This window comes from Ochotona princeps, chromosome 1 (genome assembly GCF_030435755.1).
Source record: "Ochotona princeps isolate mOchPri1 chromosome 1, mOchPri1.hap1, whole genome shotgun sequence".
Lineage (NCBI taxonomy): Eukaryota > Metazoa > Chordata > Mammalia > Lagomorpha > Ochotonidae > Ochotona > Ochotona princeps.
In genome coordinates, this window is record NC_080832.1 from 90,376,680 (window position 1) to 90,395,724 (window position 19,045).

Consider the following 19,045-nt stretch of genomic DNA (forward strand, 5'->3'; position numbering starts at 1 on the left):
CTTTTGAAATACCTAGACAAGCACATAACACACACAAGCAGAATGTTTTCCAAACTACTATATCCTTCTGCAAAATGTCATGTCTGTCTTTAAGAACAATACAGTAGTTTGAAAACACAGGCACCGTGAACCACCAGAATGTTGTATAGGAAATGCGGAGTAATAGTTTGATCAGGGCCTTCATGGAGAACTTCCATTCACCAGTCTCCAAAATCTGACTTTCTTGCACCAGTTTCTCTAGAAAACAGAATTTGAATGAAGCATCTTATGGTGAGTACAGTGGCAAGAAGGAGGAAAAAGAGGAATAAAGCAGAGAAGGGCTACAAATGGGGAGAGAATTGCAGAGTGCAATACAACTTCTAGGCCTGGTTGCTCAGCTATGTGAGATATCATAAAAGAGCCTTATGAACTATAGCAGACCAAAACAGTCTTAGGAGGAATAAAGGAAATTAATTTTCTCCAGTGGCTCCATCCCAGCCCCTAACTTCTATTTTGTCAACTCTGTCATCTTGGGAGTTTATTTGTTTTAGATAATAAGTTGTTCCAGTGAGGAACCCAAGCTTGGAAGAAGTCAGAGCCCTTTTGGTTCAAGGCAAGGGTCCCTCTGTGCCATATGTTCTCATCTTAGGCCTTATCCAGAACACACTTGACATATAGCTCACAAAGTTTGGGTTGAAAGAACAGCAGTGATTTCCATTCATCAAGAATCCTAACCACCTGAGATTAGAAAATAATGTGGCCATTGGTCAGGTATTAGCAATGACCTGAGATGCTAACTACAGTGATGTAAACAATGTAAACCTTGTTCTTAATTCTTCCAAGAAATTACTGATATGTGACACATAATACCTGCTTATTTATCACAAAATGTGACTTTTAAACACCTTTAATTATGGGCATACTTATTACACTGTACATAGAGCTCATGAATTCTTACAACTGTGTTTGGTATCTTATACCTTTCTCCAGTAACAGAGCACAAGAAAATGTTGTTAAAATGCTGTCTTATCTTAAACCATGCAACCACTGAATATTAATTTCATTCATTCGACTAGTTAAATGAGTCATTAGTTAACTTTAGGGAATAGTAATGCTCCCAGAAATGTCCCCATGTTTATTCTATGAATTCCAGTACTTCATGACATATAATTAAAAGTATCAATGCAAGGTATAGAGTGCAAGCTGTCAACATGATATGCAAATGACCTAATGGACTAAAGAACCAAACACATTGTTTAAATCATCTATTTCACACCTTTTGAATTTCATTACTGTTCAAGGGATTGTGTTGTGCACACAAATACAATGAGGGGAAAATAATTCAAACACCTAAATTTATGGATTAGATTCAAAAGAGAAAACACAAATTAAGCTTTTGCAATAGAAGATGATAGCATTTTTTTAAGATTTATTTATTTTTATTGCTAAGTCAGATATACATAGAGGAGGAGAGACAGAGAGGAAGATCTTCCGTCCAATGATTAACTCCCCCAAGTGACTGCAACAGCCAGTGCTGCGCCAATCTGAAGCCAGGAGCCAGGAAACTCTTCCGGGTCTCCCACGCGGGTACAGGGTCCCAAAGCTTTGGGCCGTCCTCGACTGCTTTCCCAGGCCACAAGCAGGGAGCTGGATGGGAAGTGGAGGTGCCGCGATTAGAACTGGTGCCCATTTGGGATCCCAGGGCATTCAAGGCAAGGACTTTAGCCGCAAGGCCACGCCGCAAGGCCACGCCGCCAGGCCCGATGGTAACATTTTTAATAGAACTAGGAGAATCTAAATCTATAGGATGTGTGTTTCAGCTAGACCTAAGGAGGGGCAAGCAAGGCTTCCTAATAATCATTTTCTAAATTGGGAATTGAAATGCAGTAGTTATCAATCAGGGAAGTAGCACAAACTAAAGGAGAACAAATTGAAGACTAACAGATTAAAAGACTCCTTAAGAGGCACGACCAGCTTGTGAATGGCTTTGAAAACCATGATAAGTAAATTAAACTTGATACTAGGAACAACAGGAAGTCTCTAAATGCTCTACTCAGGGGAGCTGTGTGGACAGATTCACATTTTAACATGACTGCTCAGAGTAGGATGGTTGACAAATTAAGACTGGAAGCAAGGATGCAAATTGAATTTTTTTTGCAACCACCTAGGCAAGAAATGATGATTGTTAAAAAATAGACTAATTCAGATTATATGCAGTCAAATTGAATGGCATGTGGTGATATAATGGATATGTGGCATGGGAGTGTAGGAGGAAAAAAGGACCATGCCATGTTTCCACTTTGAATTTTCACCTTGTGGGAGAGCTATCCAGGAAAGACCGTGAGACTTACAGAGAGTGAGATCTTACTGGCCTAAGAACACTCCCAGTTGGTGTCTGACTTGCATGAACTGAATTGATCTGAGACGTTCAAGAAAAATTAGGGTATGTCAAGACATAAAACGAAAATATTTAAAAGCTTATGTCTAAGTATGCTCAAAATATAATCTCATCACAATTTATGCTGACTTCAAAATCTCTCTCTTAAATTGCGTAAAATTTTCTAATTACCAATGCTGGAATTATCTATTCTTTTACATATGTTTTTCTTCATTCTAAGATATTTTTTAGCATCTGAGAAAAATCATCCTAGTCTTCAGGATTTAGATAAATTGCTCTCTCATTAAAAGCTTCTTAAATTCTTTTAGACTTACTTTTTTTCTTCTGTGTATTATCAAAGCACCTGTTCCCATTCCAAAACTTATCCTCAATTTATCTCTAGGTTTCATTAATTTCTCTGGACGACAACAAGCACACAATGAAGAGTTATTGTATTGTTTCCAAATTCTCAATATCACTAAAACTTTGGGAACAAAATCTTCAGACCATTGCACTATCACCGTATCCTTTTCTAGGATTTAAAACTTAAACCCGGACCAGCACCATGGCATATTAGGTTATACCTCCAACAGCACTGGCATCCCATATGGAAGCCGGTTTGAGTCTTTGTTGTTCCACTTCAGATCCAACCCCTGTTAATGTGCCTAGGAAAGCAGTGGAAGATCTTAGCATTGGACAAACCTGGCCATTTGGCCATCTGGGGAATGAACCAGTGGATGCAAGATCTGTCTCTCCTGCCTATATAAATTTGTTTTTCATGTAAAAATAAATAAGCCTTTTATTTAAAAAGAATTAAATCCACTTATTTACCTAAGTAGCTGTGAGTTGGCATATTTCTGCTGTAATACATTGCTAAAGAATGGTTTTTCTTTGCTTGCTTAAATGTTCTAATCCATAGATGTATTTTAAGATATGGTATACCAAAGAAAATCTTTAATTAACACTTGATGGACTGTTATGGGAACGGAAATTAACACCATGAATCTCTTAAATGAGTAGGAAATTCCAAATGTATACAGATGCTTGCATACATTGTGTTTAAATAGATACATGTGTTTTTATATAGTGAAGGTAGTAATTTTTTAATGGGAGAGAGAGACATTGGCTTGGATTAGGGTCTTACTGTGGAACCCAATTATGAAATCCTGGTGCCATTATAGGAAACCACATAAACATAAACTGGCACATGTTCTGTCTCTCTTGCCATGTACCTGTCTGTGCCACCTAGGGAATCTTATCAACAAAGATATCACCAGCAGAGCCTGAAATAGTGGGCATCATCTGATTTGCATTATGAACCTGCCAGGATTGTGTACACATAAATAAATTTTTCTTTTAGCTGCATCAAATAGTTCATTGTAGCAATGGAAGGCTTCCTAATACATTTAGAAAACCAATTGAAAGCTCTGTGGTACAAATGTACAAAATATCACTGAGAATTACAAACTGTGCACATATGTAAATCTACCCCATGTAAGGTTATAGGAAATAAAAACGCATGAAGAAATGCCTCTTCTCTCAAACACACACAGTCTCACACACACACACACTTGCAAACTACCTTAATATATATACATAAATATATGATATATAAAAATATTATATTCAGTATTGATTATATCTAGGTATATATAGTGCCAATGTTAAATTTTCAAATTTTCAGTTTTCAATATATTTTGATAAATGTGTGGGAGGCTAGAATGAATGATAGTAAATTGGTATTGTGGCAGTTGAAAAAAAAATTCAAGGTAAAACACCATACCAAATTTAGGCCAAAAGGAAAATTTATTACTGTTATTATTATTACTAAAATCATTATATGTAGTATTATATTGATCATGTATTATATGCTAACAGGGTAATAAGAAAAACCATTATAGTGAAAAAACAAGAAGCAAAAACAAAGACAAAAGCAAACCAAGGGGGAAGATAGGAAAGGAACGGAAGGATACAGGAAAACGTATGCTCAAGGAAACTTTCTTGATCATGCTTTGCTTTTAAAGTATGCCTTTTTTGGAAACACATATATTCACTTTTAAAGAGAGGGGAAAGCAATGCCACCCAATTGATGACAAAGGTGACCAATAAACAGGTTTGGAAGCTAAATCTGTACACACTATCTATGGATTTCTGCAAGAATTTAAAGAAAGATATTTTATATCTTTCCCAAGCTGGGATTGTCTTAACACCTTTATAAGGTACCCTAGTTATAGATATGTAATAGTTGAAGAATAGAAGATTGTGGGAGTGGGAAATTCATTCCTCTATTAAAACATTAGGAAAATAAAGTGTAAAAACATGATTTATTAAAATCACACTGTTTTATTAACAGTGAATTAATTCATTTGCACTTTAAAATATTACAGCTGAGTGCATTAATTATTAGGATATGACTTTTATTCCATGAGATAGCTTGTTAAGAGTGATTTTTTCCTTATATAACTTGTTATGTCCAATAATTATTTTGAATGACAAAAGTGTTTTATATGTACTAATAATACTTTTATATTTTCTAACATATTGACACTTTTTTAAACAGCAGTTTTCTGTATTTTTTTCTAAAGTTCAAAGATTAATTATTTTTGGAGTTAATAGATCATACTAAAAATGAATTCTAGAGCTAGCTTAGAATAACAACAACTAAGCCATTTTTCAAAATGCTCAATGATCTATTAAAATATGATGTTCTCATGATTTTGAAAGTGAAGGCAGAAATAGTTATTCTCTGAATTTATCCCTGTTAGCCTGCATCACTGAGACTTCACTTTTGTTGTCTGTTATGCAAACTGCAAATATGATAGCTAAGAAGACAGCATGAGTACACTAGCTATATATGATATAAATAGATTAAATATCAGTATGTTCAGAATAAATGCACGTGATGATAATATAGAAGTAAATAAACATATGTTTAGAAACAATGAGAAGCAATCAGACCTTTTCTAGACAGTTTTCTCAAAGGGAGAAGCCTGCCCCTAAATGAATAAATAGTTATTAACTAGACCACTTTAAAAAAAAGAAAAAAACTCGGTTTAATTTGATGTGGGGCCAGTATTCTGTCTACCATTGTTGAACATGAAAAAAATGATTTAAGCAGACCAGATCAGAGGCTCAACTGACTAATCCTCCACCTGCAAGTGCCCATATCCCATATTGGCACTGATTCATGTCTTGGCTACTCCAGTTTCCATCCCACTCCCTTGCTGCTCCCATCCCATTCACTGCTTATGTCCTGGGAAAGCAGTAAAGGATGGCCCAAAGCCTTGGAATCTTGCACCCATGTGGGGGACCTGGAGGAAGCTCCTGGCTCCTGGCTGCAGGTCAGCTCATCTCCGGCCATTGTGGACACTTGGGGAGTGAATCAGCAGATAGAAGACATTCCTCTCTGTCTCTCCTTCTCTTTGTAAAATTGACTTTCCAGTAAGATTAAGTAAATCTATTAAAATGTGATTTAAATAATTTCCAATTTTTAGTTTTGACTAACCGGTAAAAATTGGATAGTAAAACTATTGGTAGAGGTAGTGTAGAGGTAGTATAGAGGTTGCTGCTGTATGAACTGTATCAACCACTTTGAGGAAAAGTTGATAAAATTTATAAAAATTTATAACTTCAGGAATGAAGAATTGAAATAAATGGGCAGATTTTGATGGAATAGTACTGAAATAAAGAGGAATAATACATATTACTCTAAAAGTATAAGAAGCAATTAAAATTCTCATATTTTGTCTATAAAAATGGAAAATGATAGCCTGTTTGGGAAAAGGTTTGGCAATTGCAAAAAAATAGAATATATAATCCAGCAACAGTGTTCCTAGGTTAATTTCCAATAAAATTTAAAACCTAAACACAAGCAAAAACTTGAACATGAATGACCTTCAGTAGCATTGTCTTCAATTACCCAAATGTCTGCCAATTAACAAATAGATAAATAAAATGCAGTGTATCCTTATCTGTAATTTTAAAAAAACAGGTTCTGATATATTCCACAACACGGGTGATCTTTGAAAATATTATTGCAATTCAATCATTAAAAAAATTACATTGTGACTTCATATATATGAAATTCTAAAATAGGCAAATCAGTAGAGATATAAAATATATTAGAAGTTGAATAGCTTTCGGCTAGGTAAAGGTGACAGATTGCCACTGCCTGCTAATATGAGTGGTATGTCTTCAGAGAATAAATACATATAATACCAGATCATAAAGATGGGTATATAGTCTGCATCTCATTGAAACCATTGAATAATTCAGTTTGACTTGCTTTATACAATGTGTATAAGTGACATATTAATATAGCTATTAAAATAAACCTGTTGGGGATAGTACTAACAGATTAAGCAGCCATTGCAACACTGGCATGCCATATGGGTGCCAGTTCTAGTCATGCCTGCCCCACTCGCAGTCTAGCTCTCTGCTAATGCACGTGGGAGAGCAGTGGCAGATGTCCCAAACTCATGGCCTCTGTACGCAGGTGGGAGAACTGCCAGAAGTTCATAGCTACTGGCTCAGCCTGACTGAGCTCTGGCTGTTGTGGCCATTTGGGGAGTGAACCAACACATAGATTTCTCCCTCTCCCTCTGCTTCTCCTTCTCCTTTGCAATAATCCTGCTTTTCAAACAAATAAGTCTTAAACAGTTCTGTGATACAAAATCCAGAAAAAAACTTGGAACAGCCTAATTATACTAATTGCAGCTTGATAGGGTACATGATTATATATCCAAATAAGATAACAACACATAGTTTTTTTCAAGGAAAAATAAAAAATTATATTTACTGATAAGGCAGCACACTGATATTTACTTTAGGTCAGAAACAAAAAAAATAATAGGTGAGAAGTTAAAGTGGGATAGAGCATTGTGTGTTAATATGATTTCATCATTATAAAAAGTCTGCCTAGTACTGCTTGAATGGGAGGCATATGCTGTTTATTATCCAGATGAAAGCACATTCATTTCATTATTTGTAAAGATTTAGCAATGTTTTTCTTTAATTTCTCTTTCCCTTGTAGCATTAAAAAATCCTAAAGTGAGGTTCTTTGTTTCTTTTTTGAACTTTATCGTCAAACAAAAATTCTCTTTTCTTCTAATGACTCTGGATTCCATGAATTCACACATGTGAGTGAGCCCACTCTGCTTTCTAAGAATTTGAGGCCAGACAAGAGCATGTTGAAGAGTAGCAATGGCAGTGACAGAAGTAAAATCCCTCAGAGTAGAGCAATAGAGCAATGCAGCAATACGGTCTGCAACACAAATGATTTTACAGAAAGACCCAGAAGAGGGTTAGTGATGCGACTGGGACAGTTAGTAGCATATTCTCTTTTCCTGCTTCAACTAGCTCTCTCCTAACATGGTTGGAAAGCACTGTTTCATCAAGATCTCTCTAACATAAAATGAGCATATTTACTTAGATTAGTATTGTGAAAGGGTTGGTGAATCCTGTTTCTTGCTATAATTATGACTGTCTAATCATTACATAATTTTCTTTTTCTGTTATTTGCTTGAGAGCTGTAGAGAGCTCCTGTTTACTGATCTGTTTCCTAAATGCCCACAAAGGCAGCTGTTAGTCTAGGGAATGGCAAAATCCAGTTCTGTTGTGTGAGTAACATGTCACATCACCAGAGTGACATGAGTCATCATACCTGCATCCCAGGGTCCATGTCATTAGAAAGCTGAAATTAGGAGTCATAGCCTAGAATTGAACCCACAAAACCCAATGTGGGACACAAGCATTGTAAGCAGGATCCTAACACTGACCCTCAACATAATGTACTTCTACAAAATAACTCAAGAAACAACAGATTCTTTATGCTTCCTATTTGGACAGAGACTGAATTAAAGTCCAATATTTTTACAATAGTGTTTCTTTATTAAAAGTGTTTGAAAATTCCATGGTATCATTTATGTCCAACTGAAATACATTTGTAATTTCTAAAAAAAAGGAATTATAATTTTAATATTCCTTTTTATAGAGCTAATTACCTTACTAGGACCATCATTTAATTATGCTATATTTATGTAAAAAATAAGTGGAAATCTGACAACCATAGATTTTATGTGCATGGCAATTAAATACATGTTATTTATTTCCTTTGGCACAGGGATTAAGCCACCATTAACCTGTATCCCATATCAGTGCTAGCTGTTGGAGTCCTGGTTCCTGTTCTCATCTAGGTTTCTGTTGGTGCTTCCTGGAAATCAGCAGATTATGGCTCAAGTGTAGGGTCCCTGCCCTCAGTGTGAACTACCAAGATGGAGTTCTGTTTTTGCTTTTTGTTTGTTTATTTTCTTTCAGTATTATATATTTTTATTGGGAAGGAAGATGTACAGAGAGAAGGAGAAAGAACAAGAAAGATTTTTCCATTCACTGGTTCACTCCCCAAGTGGCCACAGTGGCCAGAGTTGAGCTGATCTGAAGCCAGGGGCCAGGTGCACCCTCCAGCTCTCCCACTCTGGTGCAGGGTCCTACGGTCCTGGGCCATCCTGTACTGCTTTCTCAGAGCACACGCAGGGAGCTGGATGGGAAGCAAGCAGCCAGGACAGGAATTGGAATCCACATGGGATCCTGGCACAAGCAAAGCGAGGAGTTTAATTACTGAACCATTGAGCTGGGCTCCAGATGGTGTTGTGAGTGGCCATCGTGGGCATTTGGAGGATGAAGTGCTGGATAGAACCTCTCTCTCTATTGCTGTACCTTTCAATGAGGTGAAAAGAAGAAAATATTTTGCAAAATATGAACAAATAAAATAAATAGTGTGACATTACTTATCATGTACAAAAAGAAAACCACTACGAATTATTATTCATGTCACAATAGATAAAATATGATCTTTATAAGATGCAGGAAAACAATCTGCAGAAACAAGTGTTCCAGGCAAAAAAAGCCTGAACCTACTAGTCAATACATCAGTATATGTAGTGTTAAGACTGATTTAATTGGGGCCCTGCAATCTGTCTCTCCTTACTTTCTCTGTAACTCTGATTTTCACATAAAAATAGATTAATCTCGGGCCCGGCGGCGTGGCCTAGCGGCTAAAGTCCTCGCCTTGAACGCCCCAGGATCCCATATGGGCACTGGTTCTAATCCCAGCAGCTCAACTTCCCATCCAGCTCCCTGCTTGTGGCCTGGGAAAGCAGTCGAGGACGGCCCAATGCATTGGGACACTGCACCCGCGTGGGAGACCCAGAAGAGGTTCCAGGTTCCAGGCTTCGGATCGGCGCGCATCGGCCCGTTGCGGCTCACTTGGGGAGTGAATCATCGGACGGAAGATCTTCCTCTCTGTCTCTCCTCCTCTCTGTATATCTGACTGTAATAAAGTACTTTGTTAAAAAAAAAATAGATTAATCTTTTAAAAAAGTGATTTATTTATATAAATGCATAAGACAATAAAAAATCTTTATAACATAAAATGTATCTGACTTAAGTTGCCTTTGGAATTTGATTTTTGATCCCAGTGTTTTAATTGATGGACCAGTTAATAGCAATTATGTTTGCGTAATCAGTGAACAACTGAACTGTGTAACGTGATGCTCTCAGGTGAGACTTAGGCTCCCTGAACAGCTACAGCAAAAAGAAAAATTAGTGATAGTTAATTCTAATTTATTCCTGAGAAAGTGGTGATTGACTACAGGACATGAAGTCCATGGCAAGTGTTAAATGAATTTGTGAAAGCATTAAGAAAGACTAAAACTAAAAGTTAAATTGCAATATGGAATAAAGTATAATAAATCTCATATAATTCCGGTCAGCATTACCATTTAACTTGAGGAAAGCTACTTTAACAGATTAAACTTAAATTGTGAATACAAATGTAAGAAGTATACTAATGTAATAAAACAAAAAATAGAAGAGGTTGCATTATAGAGTGGCGTCAAAATTAATCAATTTATATTATTTATAAAGCAATCATGAAATTATCTGTGACATTATTTCTCATTTGTTATTTTCCCTTTTTCATCATGTAATGCATTGAGTATTTGCAGAAATGATCCAAATTCACAGACAAAAAATTTATTGGAGGATCTTCTAGAGGTCAAGTATTGTTTTGAGGAATAAGATGAAGAATAGGGCACAGGATATTTTCTATCCTTCATAAAGGTTGCAATCTAGAAAAATAAAGAAAATAGGGTCAGGTCCAGCCATAAAAATAAATAAATTGTTACAACCTGAGATGAATGTCATAAAGAAGAATTTCAGATTGTAAAAGGATTGTAAAACAAAAGAACTGACCTGCACAGTAACATCAATAAAATAGTTTCGTAAGTTGCTATTTATTTCATCATCTTCAGGTTTTTTTATTTTGTTAAGGTGACAATAGCTGTTTCAAGTTTTAATGTTATTTAGAAGAAATTTTTGAAATTACTTATTTTTCTGAAGTTTCATCATTATAATGCCATATAAAGTAAAAATGCACTTTAATTATTGATTATTTTGCTACAGTAAAAAATGTTATATGGAAAGATATTGCTTAGGAAAATATTGAGTGAAAATACCAAAAGCCCTGCTTCACGAATATACAGAGTACTCATGAGTGCACGTAAGACATTAATTTAACAAATATTCAGAAGGTTTTTTTATTGTCGTGAATAAGAATATCTGCAAAAATGAAAAAATCTGTGAATGGAAGGAGGGTGGACAAACAGTGACCACAGCCTAATAACAAAGTCTGCAAATAAAGGAAGTATATTACACACACACAATGGGAATGTAATGGTTTTCCTAGCAATGAGGAAAACATTGCTTATATCTTGGTGAACCAGTGGCAACCAGGACGGCTATGTGGAGGAAATAATCCAGGTGTGCAACTAGGACTATATGTGAAATAGAGAGAAAGGAGTTGGGACTAACTTCCCAAGTTCAGACAGTTCCAGGCCTTTAAAGATTAGCAATTTTGTTTGGATTGAGTTAATTTAAGGTACTTACAAGGAATCTCATAATAAAATAGACTAAAAGAGAAAAATAAAATTAGATTGTTACGAGGTTATAAATGAGAAAATAAAGAACTTCAGTGTAAGAAGGAATTTGTTGTTCATTATTCATTAGCAAACAGAACTGGCAGTAAAATGAGTGAAACAAAATTCTATTATTTGGGGCTAGCATATTGCCTTTGCACACTAACCCTCTGTCAGCAGTGCTGGCATCTCATATGAGTGCTGGTGGGATTCCTAGCTACTCTGCTTCTGATCCAGCTCCCAGTTTATGATCTGGGAAAGCAGCAGAGGATGGTTCAAGACTGTGGGCTGCCGCACCTAGGTGGGAGACTGGGAAAAAGACTCCTTGCTTGCAAGCCGCTCAGCTCCAGTCACTGCTGCCTTTGTGGAGAGAACCAGTGGATGAAAGACCTCACTCTCCTTTTCTATATGTATACAGATATGTATATACAGAGCTATGTATATATATGAAAATGTGAAGAAATGGGCAAAGGAAATGAACACACATTTTTTAAAAGAACAAATTCAAAAGTCTAATAGACATATGAAAAAAATCTTCAGGCTCCCTAGCTGTCAGAAACATACAAATGAAAACCACATTGAAGCTCCACCTATATCCAGTGACATTGGCCTGCATTCACAACTCTACTGACAACACCTGCTGGTGTGGATGTGGAGAGAAAGGCACCCTCCTTCACTGTTGGTGGGAGTGTGGGCTAGTACAACCACTTGGAAAGTCAATGTGAAGAGTTCTACGAGAACTGAAAATTGAGCTGCCTTATGATCCAGCTCTCCAACTGCTGGGAATATATCAAAAAGAAATGAAATCTATGCATGAGAAAGGGATCTTTAATCCTTCATTTACAACAGCACAATCTACAGTAGCAAAGGCACAGAAACAACCCAGATACCCATCCAAAGTGGAGTGCGTAAAGAAACAATGGTACATCAGCCATTTAAAAGAATGACATTCTACCATTTGCAACCAAATGGTCTCATCTAGAGACCATTATGCTCAGTGAAGTAAGTAAATCACAAAAGGACAAATATGTTCACTCTGATATGAAACAACATGCATGCATATTAAAGGATCAGTAGCCTTTTCAACACTCTTTTTGTTACATCACGGGGGGATTGATGTTTTTGTTTCTATTTTCATGCATTCAAAAAAAGTTTTTGTTCTCCTTATTAATCTCCTCATTGACTCATAGGTCACAGAGTAGCATCATTTGCGTCAGGAAGGTCTTTGATTTTTTTCATTTTTCATCAACACATTGGTTATTTAGTAACATGTTATTTAACTTCATATTATTGTAAATTTTCTATTTTTTTTCTTGGTTGTTGATTTTGTTTTATGGCTTTTCATTTAAGGAGATGTATAGTAACTCAAATCCAAATGTGAAGATACAATGCAGTGTGCATCTATACTTAGAAATCAAAGACGGACTCCCCATGAAACTGTTGAGTGTATCTTTGACAATAGGATGCTGTAATCGCAGCCATTGTCCATACCTACAATTTCAGGATACACTTAAGTAGAAGAATGATGGACTTATGACTGATTGTGAAAGACCATACTGTTGCAATGACATGGGGTATATCAGTGTGGGAGGTGGAGATTTCGGGAGGTAGAAAGGGAAAAGGAAAGGGAAATCCCAGAGTCTATGGAACTGCATCATAGAATAATAAAATTAATTATTAATTTAAAAATCTGCCTTTTGGATGAAAACAAATCAGTAATAAATATTTTATTATTTCTAAGGTCGTACTTGGATAATTTCCTAAATTGAATGCAAGATTGAAAAAAGCATATCTCACAGTCAAGCTAGAAATAATTCAGATTAAAAAAGCAACAAAATGCAACATGATTTGATTCACTTTCTTGATTTAAGGCTCATTAAAATTTGGAATAATAAATAGAAGACTATGTTAGGTCAAAAATCTAATTCTTCAATTCAACTGTGAAATCAAATTATTCCACGTTTCCTGTTGTAGGTATCAAGAATTAATGATAATTCCATTATTTGCCCAGATTCCTATTATGTGGCTCAGAATATTCATTACTGACAAAACCCACAGTTGTGAAACAAATTTGGCAATGATATTTTTTCTTAATTCAACCTTGGCTCATTGATTTTTCATTGTTATGATGATTATTATTACTTCTTCCTATTTTAAACCAATTTATCCATTTTTCTTAGTGCTTTTCATGTATTTATGGCCTATTTTTAAATTACAGGTCCCAGGATTCTGTTCTGTCTCCAGCCGCCTCCTTCACCATACCTTCTGGTATAATGCAGGGGAATGACTCCGAGTGGACTTCTTTAGGCCCCTCTCCTGCAGTGACATCTGTCTGCCAAGAGAAAACATGCCACAATGGAGGCACTTGCAGGCCCATCTTGCTCTCCAGTGGCGGCCCTTCATTCCAGTGTGACTGTCCACTACGTTTCACAGGCCACTTCTGTGAAAAAGGTAATCAATCTTCATTATTCTCTTTATTTTGTTTTATAACTTCTCCAGAGAGTAGAAGAGATTAGAAACATATTGTGCACACACTGATGAATGATAACATAAACAAGAAACATCTGTACAATTTCATTTGAAAATGAAGTCAGAACCCTTTAAGTTCACTACTGTAGAAACAAACCTAATATTTTGCTTTTGGCGTTAGGAATGCTATTCAGGATAAGTTTCCAAGCACCACATAAAATGAGAGTTGAAATTCAAATGTAGTGTTATCAGAATAGTTCTAAGATAATGAGGAACCCTCAGTGGTTTCTGTAGTTAAGCTCTAGTACTATTTAGGGGTATTGAGTAACAATGAAATTGCTACATGTTTTATATATTCCCATATTTCAGCTATTTTATAAATGATATAATTCTCTCTTTTTCTTTTTAAGCAAATGAAACTAAATAGATAAGCAAAAAAATGGTGATGTTGCAGGGTTAAGTTTCTATGTGGGATTCCTAAAATCCATTTCAGAATGTCTGGTTGCAGTTCCAGGCACCCTGCTTTTGATCTTGCTTCCTAGTAATTTGATCCTGGGAAGCATCAGCTGATGACTCTAGAGTTTGTGTTCTAAGTATCCACTTCAGAATTTGGATGAAGTTCAAGGCTCCTGGCTTCATCCTGACATTGAGTTAGTGAACCAACAAATGAAAGGCAATAATTTATCCTCGCTTTCTCTCCCTTCTCTCTCCTCTTCTCTCTCTCCTTCTTCTCCCTTCTCTCTTTTTCTCTCCCTATCATTTTCTACATGCATGTGTATCTTGTTACTCTGCCTTTCAAACAAAGAAAAAAAGAAAATCAAGGACAGTGGTTGGTACAGAGAGCAGAAAAGCGAGATGCACCCACAACCTACCCACTCAGGATGAAGCGGAGGCTTGCTCAAGAAAAAGTTGTACTCAGCAAGTATAGGGAGTGATGCATAAGGTGGGGCTTAATTGGATAGTCAAAGGCAGACGTGTATTTAAATATATGTTTAAGCTCTGCCTATCCTTACTGTTTTTGGAAAATCTCTGAAGCATTGTAGCTGAAAACGGTGAAAAGAGGGGAGTGTTGGCCATGGTAATTTCATCCAAAAAACCATATGGTTAACTAAAGACCATTGCAGACACAGCCATATTGTGTGTGTGTGTGTGTGTGTGTGTATTATATTGGATATTTTTACACAGTGCCTATTCTACGTTGCTGATTTCCATTGCCTAGAAAAATGTTGTGATTTGAGTGATGTAAAGAATGAGGGAATGGGAGGGTTGCAGTTGTGGTAGTGCAGGCAGGATCTGTACATAAAGCTATAGAAAGCTATTGACAACCTCAGACCCCCATTGTTAGCTACCTTCCTGTCTACATCATTAGTAGTGTTTTTACACTCTAGGTTATTGTAGTATTATCTGATTTTTTCCCTTGTTTATGTTTAAATTTTTCAGGATCGTGTATAGAGCATAGTTTGATATGCATCGTTAGAGTAAGAAATACCATTCCTACATGTCAAAATGATATTTTTAGCCACTGTTAAGCCTCTTTAATTTGAAGAAATTACCTTTATTTTTATTTGTTCAGTTTTAAAGAAAGCCAAGAGTAAGTTTGTGTATTTAACCCAATGACCCAAATATAATTTTTATTGGTATGTAGCTTAAAGTACAGACTGATAGATGCTGACTATTGTATGAATTCCTTGATTCAGCGATCTGCTACCATGATGTAATGCTTTATAGCATGATTCAGACTAGCCAGGTGCCACGACTTTTAGGATTTGCTTTAAAATTTATCATTTATTTCTTTGTTTGGAAGACAGACACTTTTATTAACTTTAGTGTTGTTATTGTTCTGCATTTAAGTTACTGTTTTGCTTTTATTATACATAATTTACAAATTAAACTTTATCATTCATGCTTACATATAAGAAAAAACTCTAGTTTTTTGGAAGATTTGATTCATTTGTGCTTTTATGCATATAATGATGGTCTTGGAAGCAGTCCCTATGGATAAGGGGTATGGGAGGACTACTGCCTGTGAGCCTCTCCTTCAAGAAGGATATTTGCTTAATATCTCAGTGGGAGTTCTGATTGACCATACACTGTGCTGTATGCCTTATGCCTCTTATTGGTGCTTAACCCTCAGAATAACCTAGCTGAGGTAGGCTGTCTAAATTACTACCATTTACAAATGAGCAATCTAGGCTGAGAATTCTTAAATTACTCACTCAAGGTCACACAGCTCATACATGGTAGAAATGAGATTAGAGTAATCTTGGCTGACTCCAGACTTCACATTTAACCATCATGTTATATTGCTACACTAGCTAGAAAATCAAATTTAATGTGATGGCATGACTTTCAATTCTGAAATTGTCTTACTTTTTTTCATTGATTCATAAAAAGCATCTTATTTCAGAGAGAAAAAAAAGTTTTCCTTAAAAGTAAAGTTTCAAAAGTTATGAAACCGAAGAAAATGTTGACCTGTTAAAATTTTAATGAAGAACATATTACAATGATACATCTAAATTTAAGGTAAAAAAAAAAACACACAGGAATCAAAAAGTATTATATCTGAGTGATATTATCTTTCTGTATTAATTCAGTTAAACCAAAATTTAAGAGGTAGGTTAAAGAATATTTGGGTTTCATAAAAGTCTAGACATAACTGATGAAAGAACATGACCTTCTGAAATATGTATAACTGCCTAGACATCTAGATGTAAAGATAGGTTGGAAATTGATTTTCCTTCACTACTCTTGCTCCTTTTTACTTCCAGTTAATATTCTGAACCTGTGAAATAATGCAAAAGTATTTTATTTCAGCAGCTTTGGTGTTTCACAGAAAAATGGAGGTGTAAATTAAAGTACAGGCAGGCCTAAAATTGCACTAAATTTAGGAACACAGAGAAAGTAGTTTAAGGGTTATAGGCCTCCGTCATGGGTCATCCATACACATGTGTCCCATCTCTCCTGGGCATTACATCATATGCTCTGCTTTATCAAATTATCCATATCCAATCACCTGCTAGCATTGATTATACAATTAGTTTGATTTAATATGTTCTTTTTTTCTCAACACATGTTATCTTAATTCATATTAGCTAAACCTCATTGTCTACTTTATTATAATGATCCTGCGCCTCACCAGAGGCAACATAAGAGCATACATTCTTGCGTTGTTTTATGTGGCCATATGCAAACAGATGGCTGTCTGCTACTGTAAAGTTCAGAGTGACAGATTTAGAATATCAGTGCCTTGTGCTGGGGAAAAGCATTCGCCTCTGACTATTAATTATGGGATTAACATTTTTAACCAGCTCCATACTTTTTAGTGTTCTACAAAACAGTTTTATAAATAGTGCAATAAGGGAGCATTTAAATGCCATACATTAAACACAAGAAATCATTCATTTTGCTGGATATCCTGTATATGTATATTCCATACATGCTTAAAGGTTAACTGTGCTAAGTAAATTGCAAGCCTGGAATAAAAATAATAGGTTTTACTAGATGTTTGGTCTTGTTAAATAAAAAGTCTGCCTTTATGTCTTTGTTTTTATCCTAACTAGAATATACTTAAAAAGGATATGAGAGTAGTCAGAATTTATTTATGAACTTTAAATCAGATAGATGAGTGTCAGCTTTTTTAGAGCCCAGAAGGCAGAGAGAAACTGCTAAGAGTCTAATAACAGTGACTTATCTCCTCTCCGTAGAACTGATGGTCTGCATCATCATAAAAGGATGAAGCAGTGTGTGTCTGCCGTTTCAAACATAATACCCCTGCCTGAAAAATCTGTCTTTGAAATCACAGAGAAGTGTTGCTTAATAAATGACAACTGCTGAAGTATTAAGAGGTTCAACTGAGAATGAATGGGGTTGGAACTCAGGGAGATGGACTGAAGGGAGATAAGATACCTATTATCAGAGACAGAATATTTCATCTTTGAGGACAGAAGTAGAATGGAGATCTCCAACCCTGTGTTGCTAATCTCCACCAGCAGCTACTGCAGTCCGCAGCATGCTACACCGTACTCAGTGGTTAAAAAGAGGACTTACACCATCTTGTGCTTATTACTATGACCCACAAAAGTTTAGATGGGTTAAAAAATCAAGATTTTGGAAGTTGAATCCTTGTCTTGAAGGTGTAAGTCACAATGCACTTCCTTGAGTTTTCCAGCCCTAGGATAAGTCTGCATTCCTTGGTTCTTGATTTCTTCCCCGTCTTCCCAGCAAACAATGATAGGTCTGGTGTTTCTCAAAATCTGTCAATCAGACTTACCATTTTACCCCTGTTTGCTATGCATTGGGGCTCTAGAGGCTTTACAGAATCCACTGAGGTAATCCAGGATAAACTGTATGTCCAAGTCAGCAGATTATCACTTTTATGTTTTTGTATACAACCTCAGTTTTCCTTTCCCATGCAAGAGGAGATATGCACAGATTGCATGCATTAACCTTTGTACATCCTGGGGAAGGATGACACTATTCTCTCGAAAAACGACTCTAGTCACCTGTCAAGGGACTTACATGATCATACAGAGAAGTCCATAGAAGAAGTGAATTGAATATCTGGTACTCACACAATCAAGGTAAATAATTGTACTATTTTGAAAGTACATTGAAAGATTTTCTGAAGCACCAGGCATGCCCGAGAATATGCTGGTCTGTGCACCATTACCACTGGACATGAGCTCAAACTATTACCATGGTCTGAGCCACTTGTATAAGTTTCTGTCTCAAGAAACATTCTGAAACCGTCTCATGTGAGCACCACCATGGACTAACTCACACCAGTGCTAGAGAGGCTACAGAGGCACAGGAAAGGCCTCTTTCCTTAGCCTTCCGAAATATCTGGTAGTGCATGCAGTCCAACAAACTCTTACACAGTAGGCCTCTATGCTTCCACAAAAAATGCAATCACTCATGAAACGCATCCACAGTACATATGCACACACCAGCCAATCTACATTCCTTACAAATGAACGTCAATCCTGCCTACTCTTCAAACATTTACATCACTCCCACACTCTCTGTTTTATCGTTGGATCTTTTTAGTAATTTATATTGCAAAACGGCTTAGTGAATATTTCTGTTGTTTTTTCTTGCATAGACGTCATCAAAGTATTTTCATGCACAAAGGATTTTCACTTTTTCACAACTAGTTTCGAACATCAGCAAGATTACTTCATGGATAAAGTAGAACCTTAAATGACATTTGAAGGTTAAAGATGACCTGGAAGAGTTAGAATAAATATAC

At 36.1% G+C, this 19,045-nt stretch overlaps 1 protein-coding gene across 1 annotated transcript in view; it reads left to right on the forward strand.

Annotated features, from left to right (window-relative positions):
* The window catches only part of LOC131481299 (protein eyes shut homolog), a 1,058,324-nt gene that overhangs the window by 623,167 nt on the left and 416,112 nt on the right, over nucleotides 1-19,045 (forward strand). Inside the window, exon 19 of the mRNA XM_058669692.1 lies at nucleotides 13,547-13,779. Coding sequence (XP_058525675.1) covers nucleotides 13,547-13,779 — 233 coding nt within the window. The remainder of the gene's footprint in view (nucleotides 1-13,546; nucleotides 13,780-19,045) is intronic.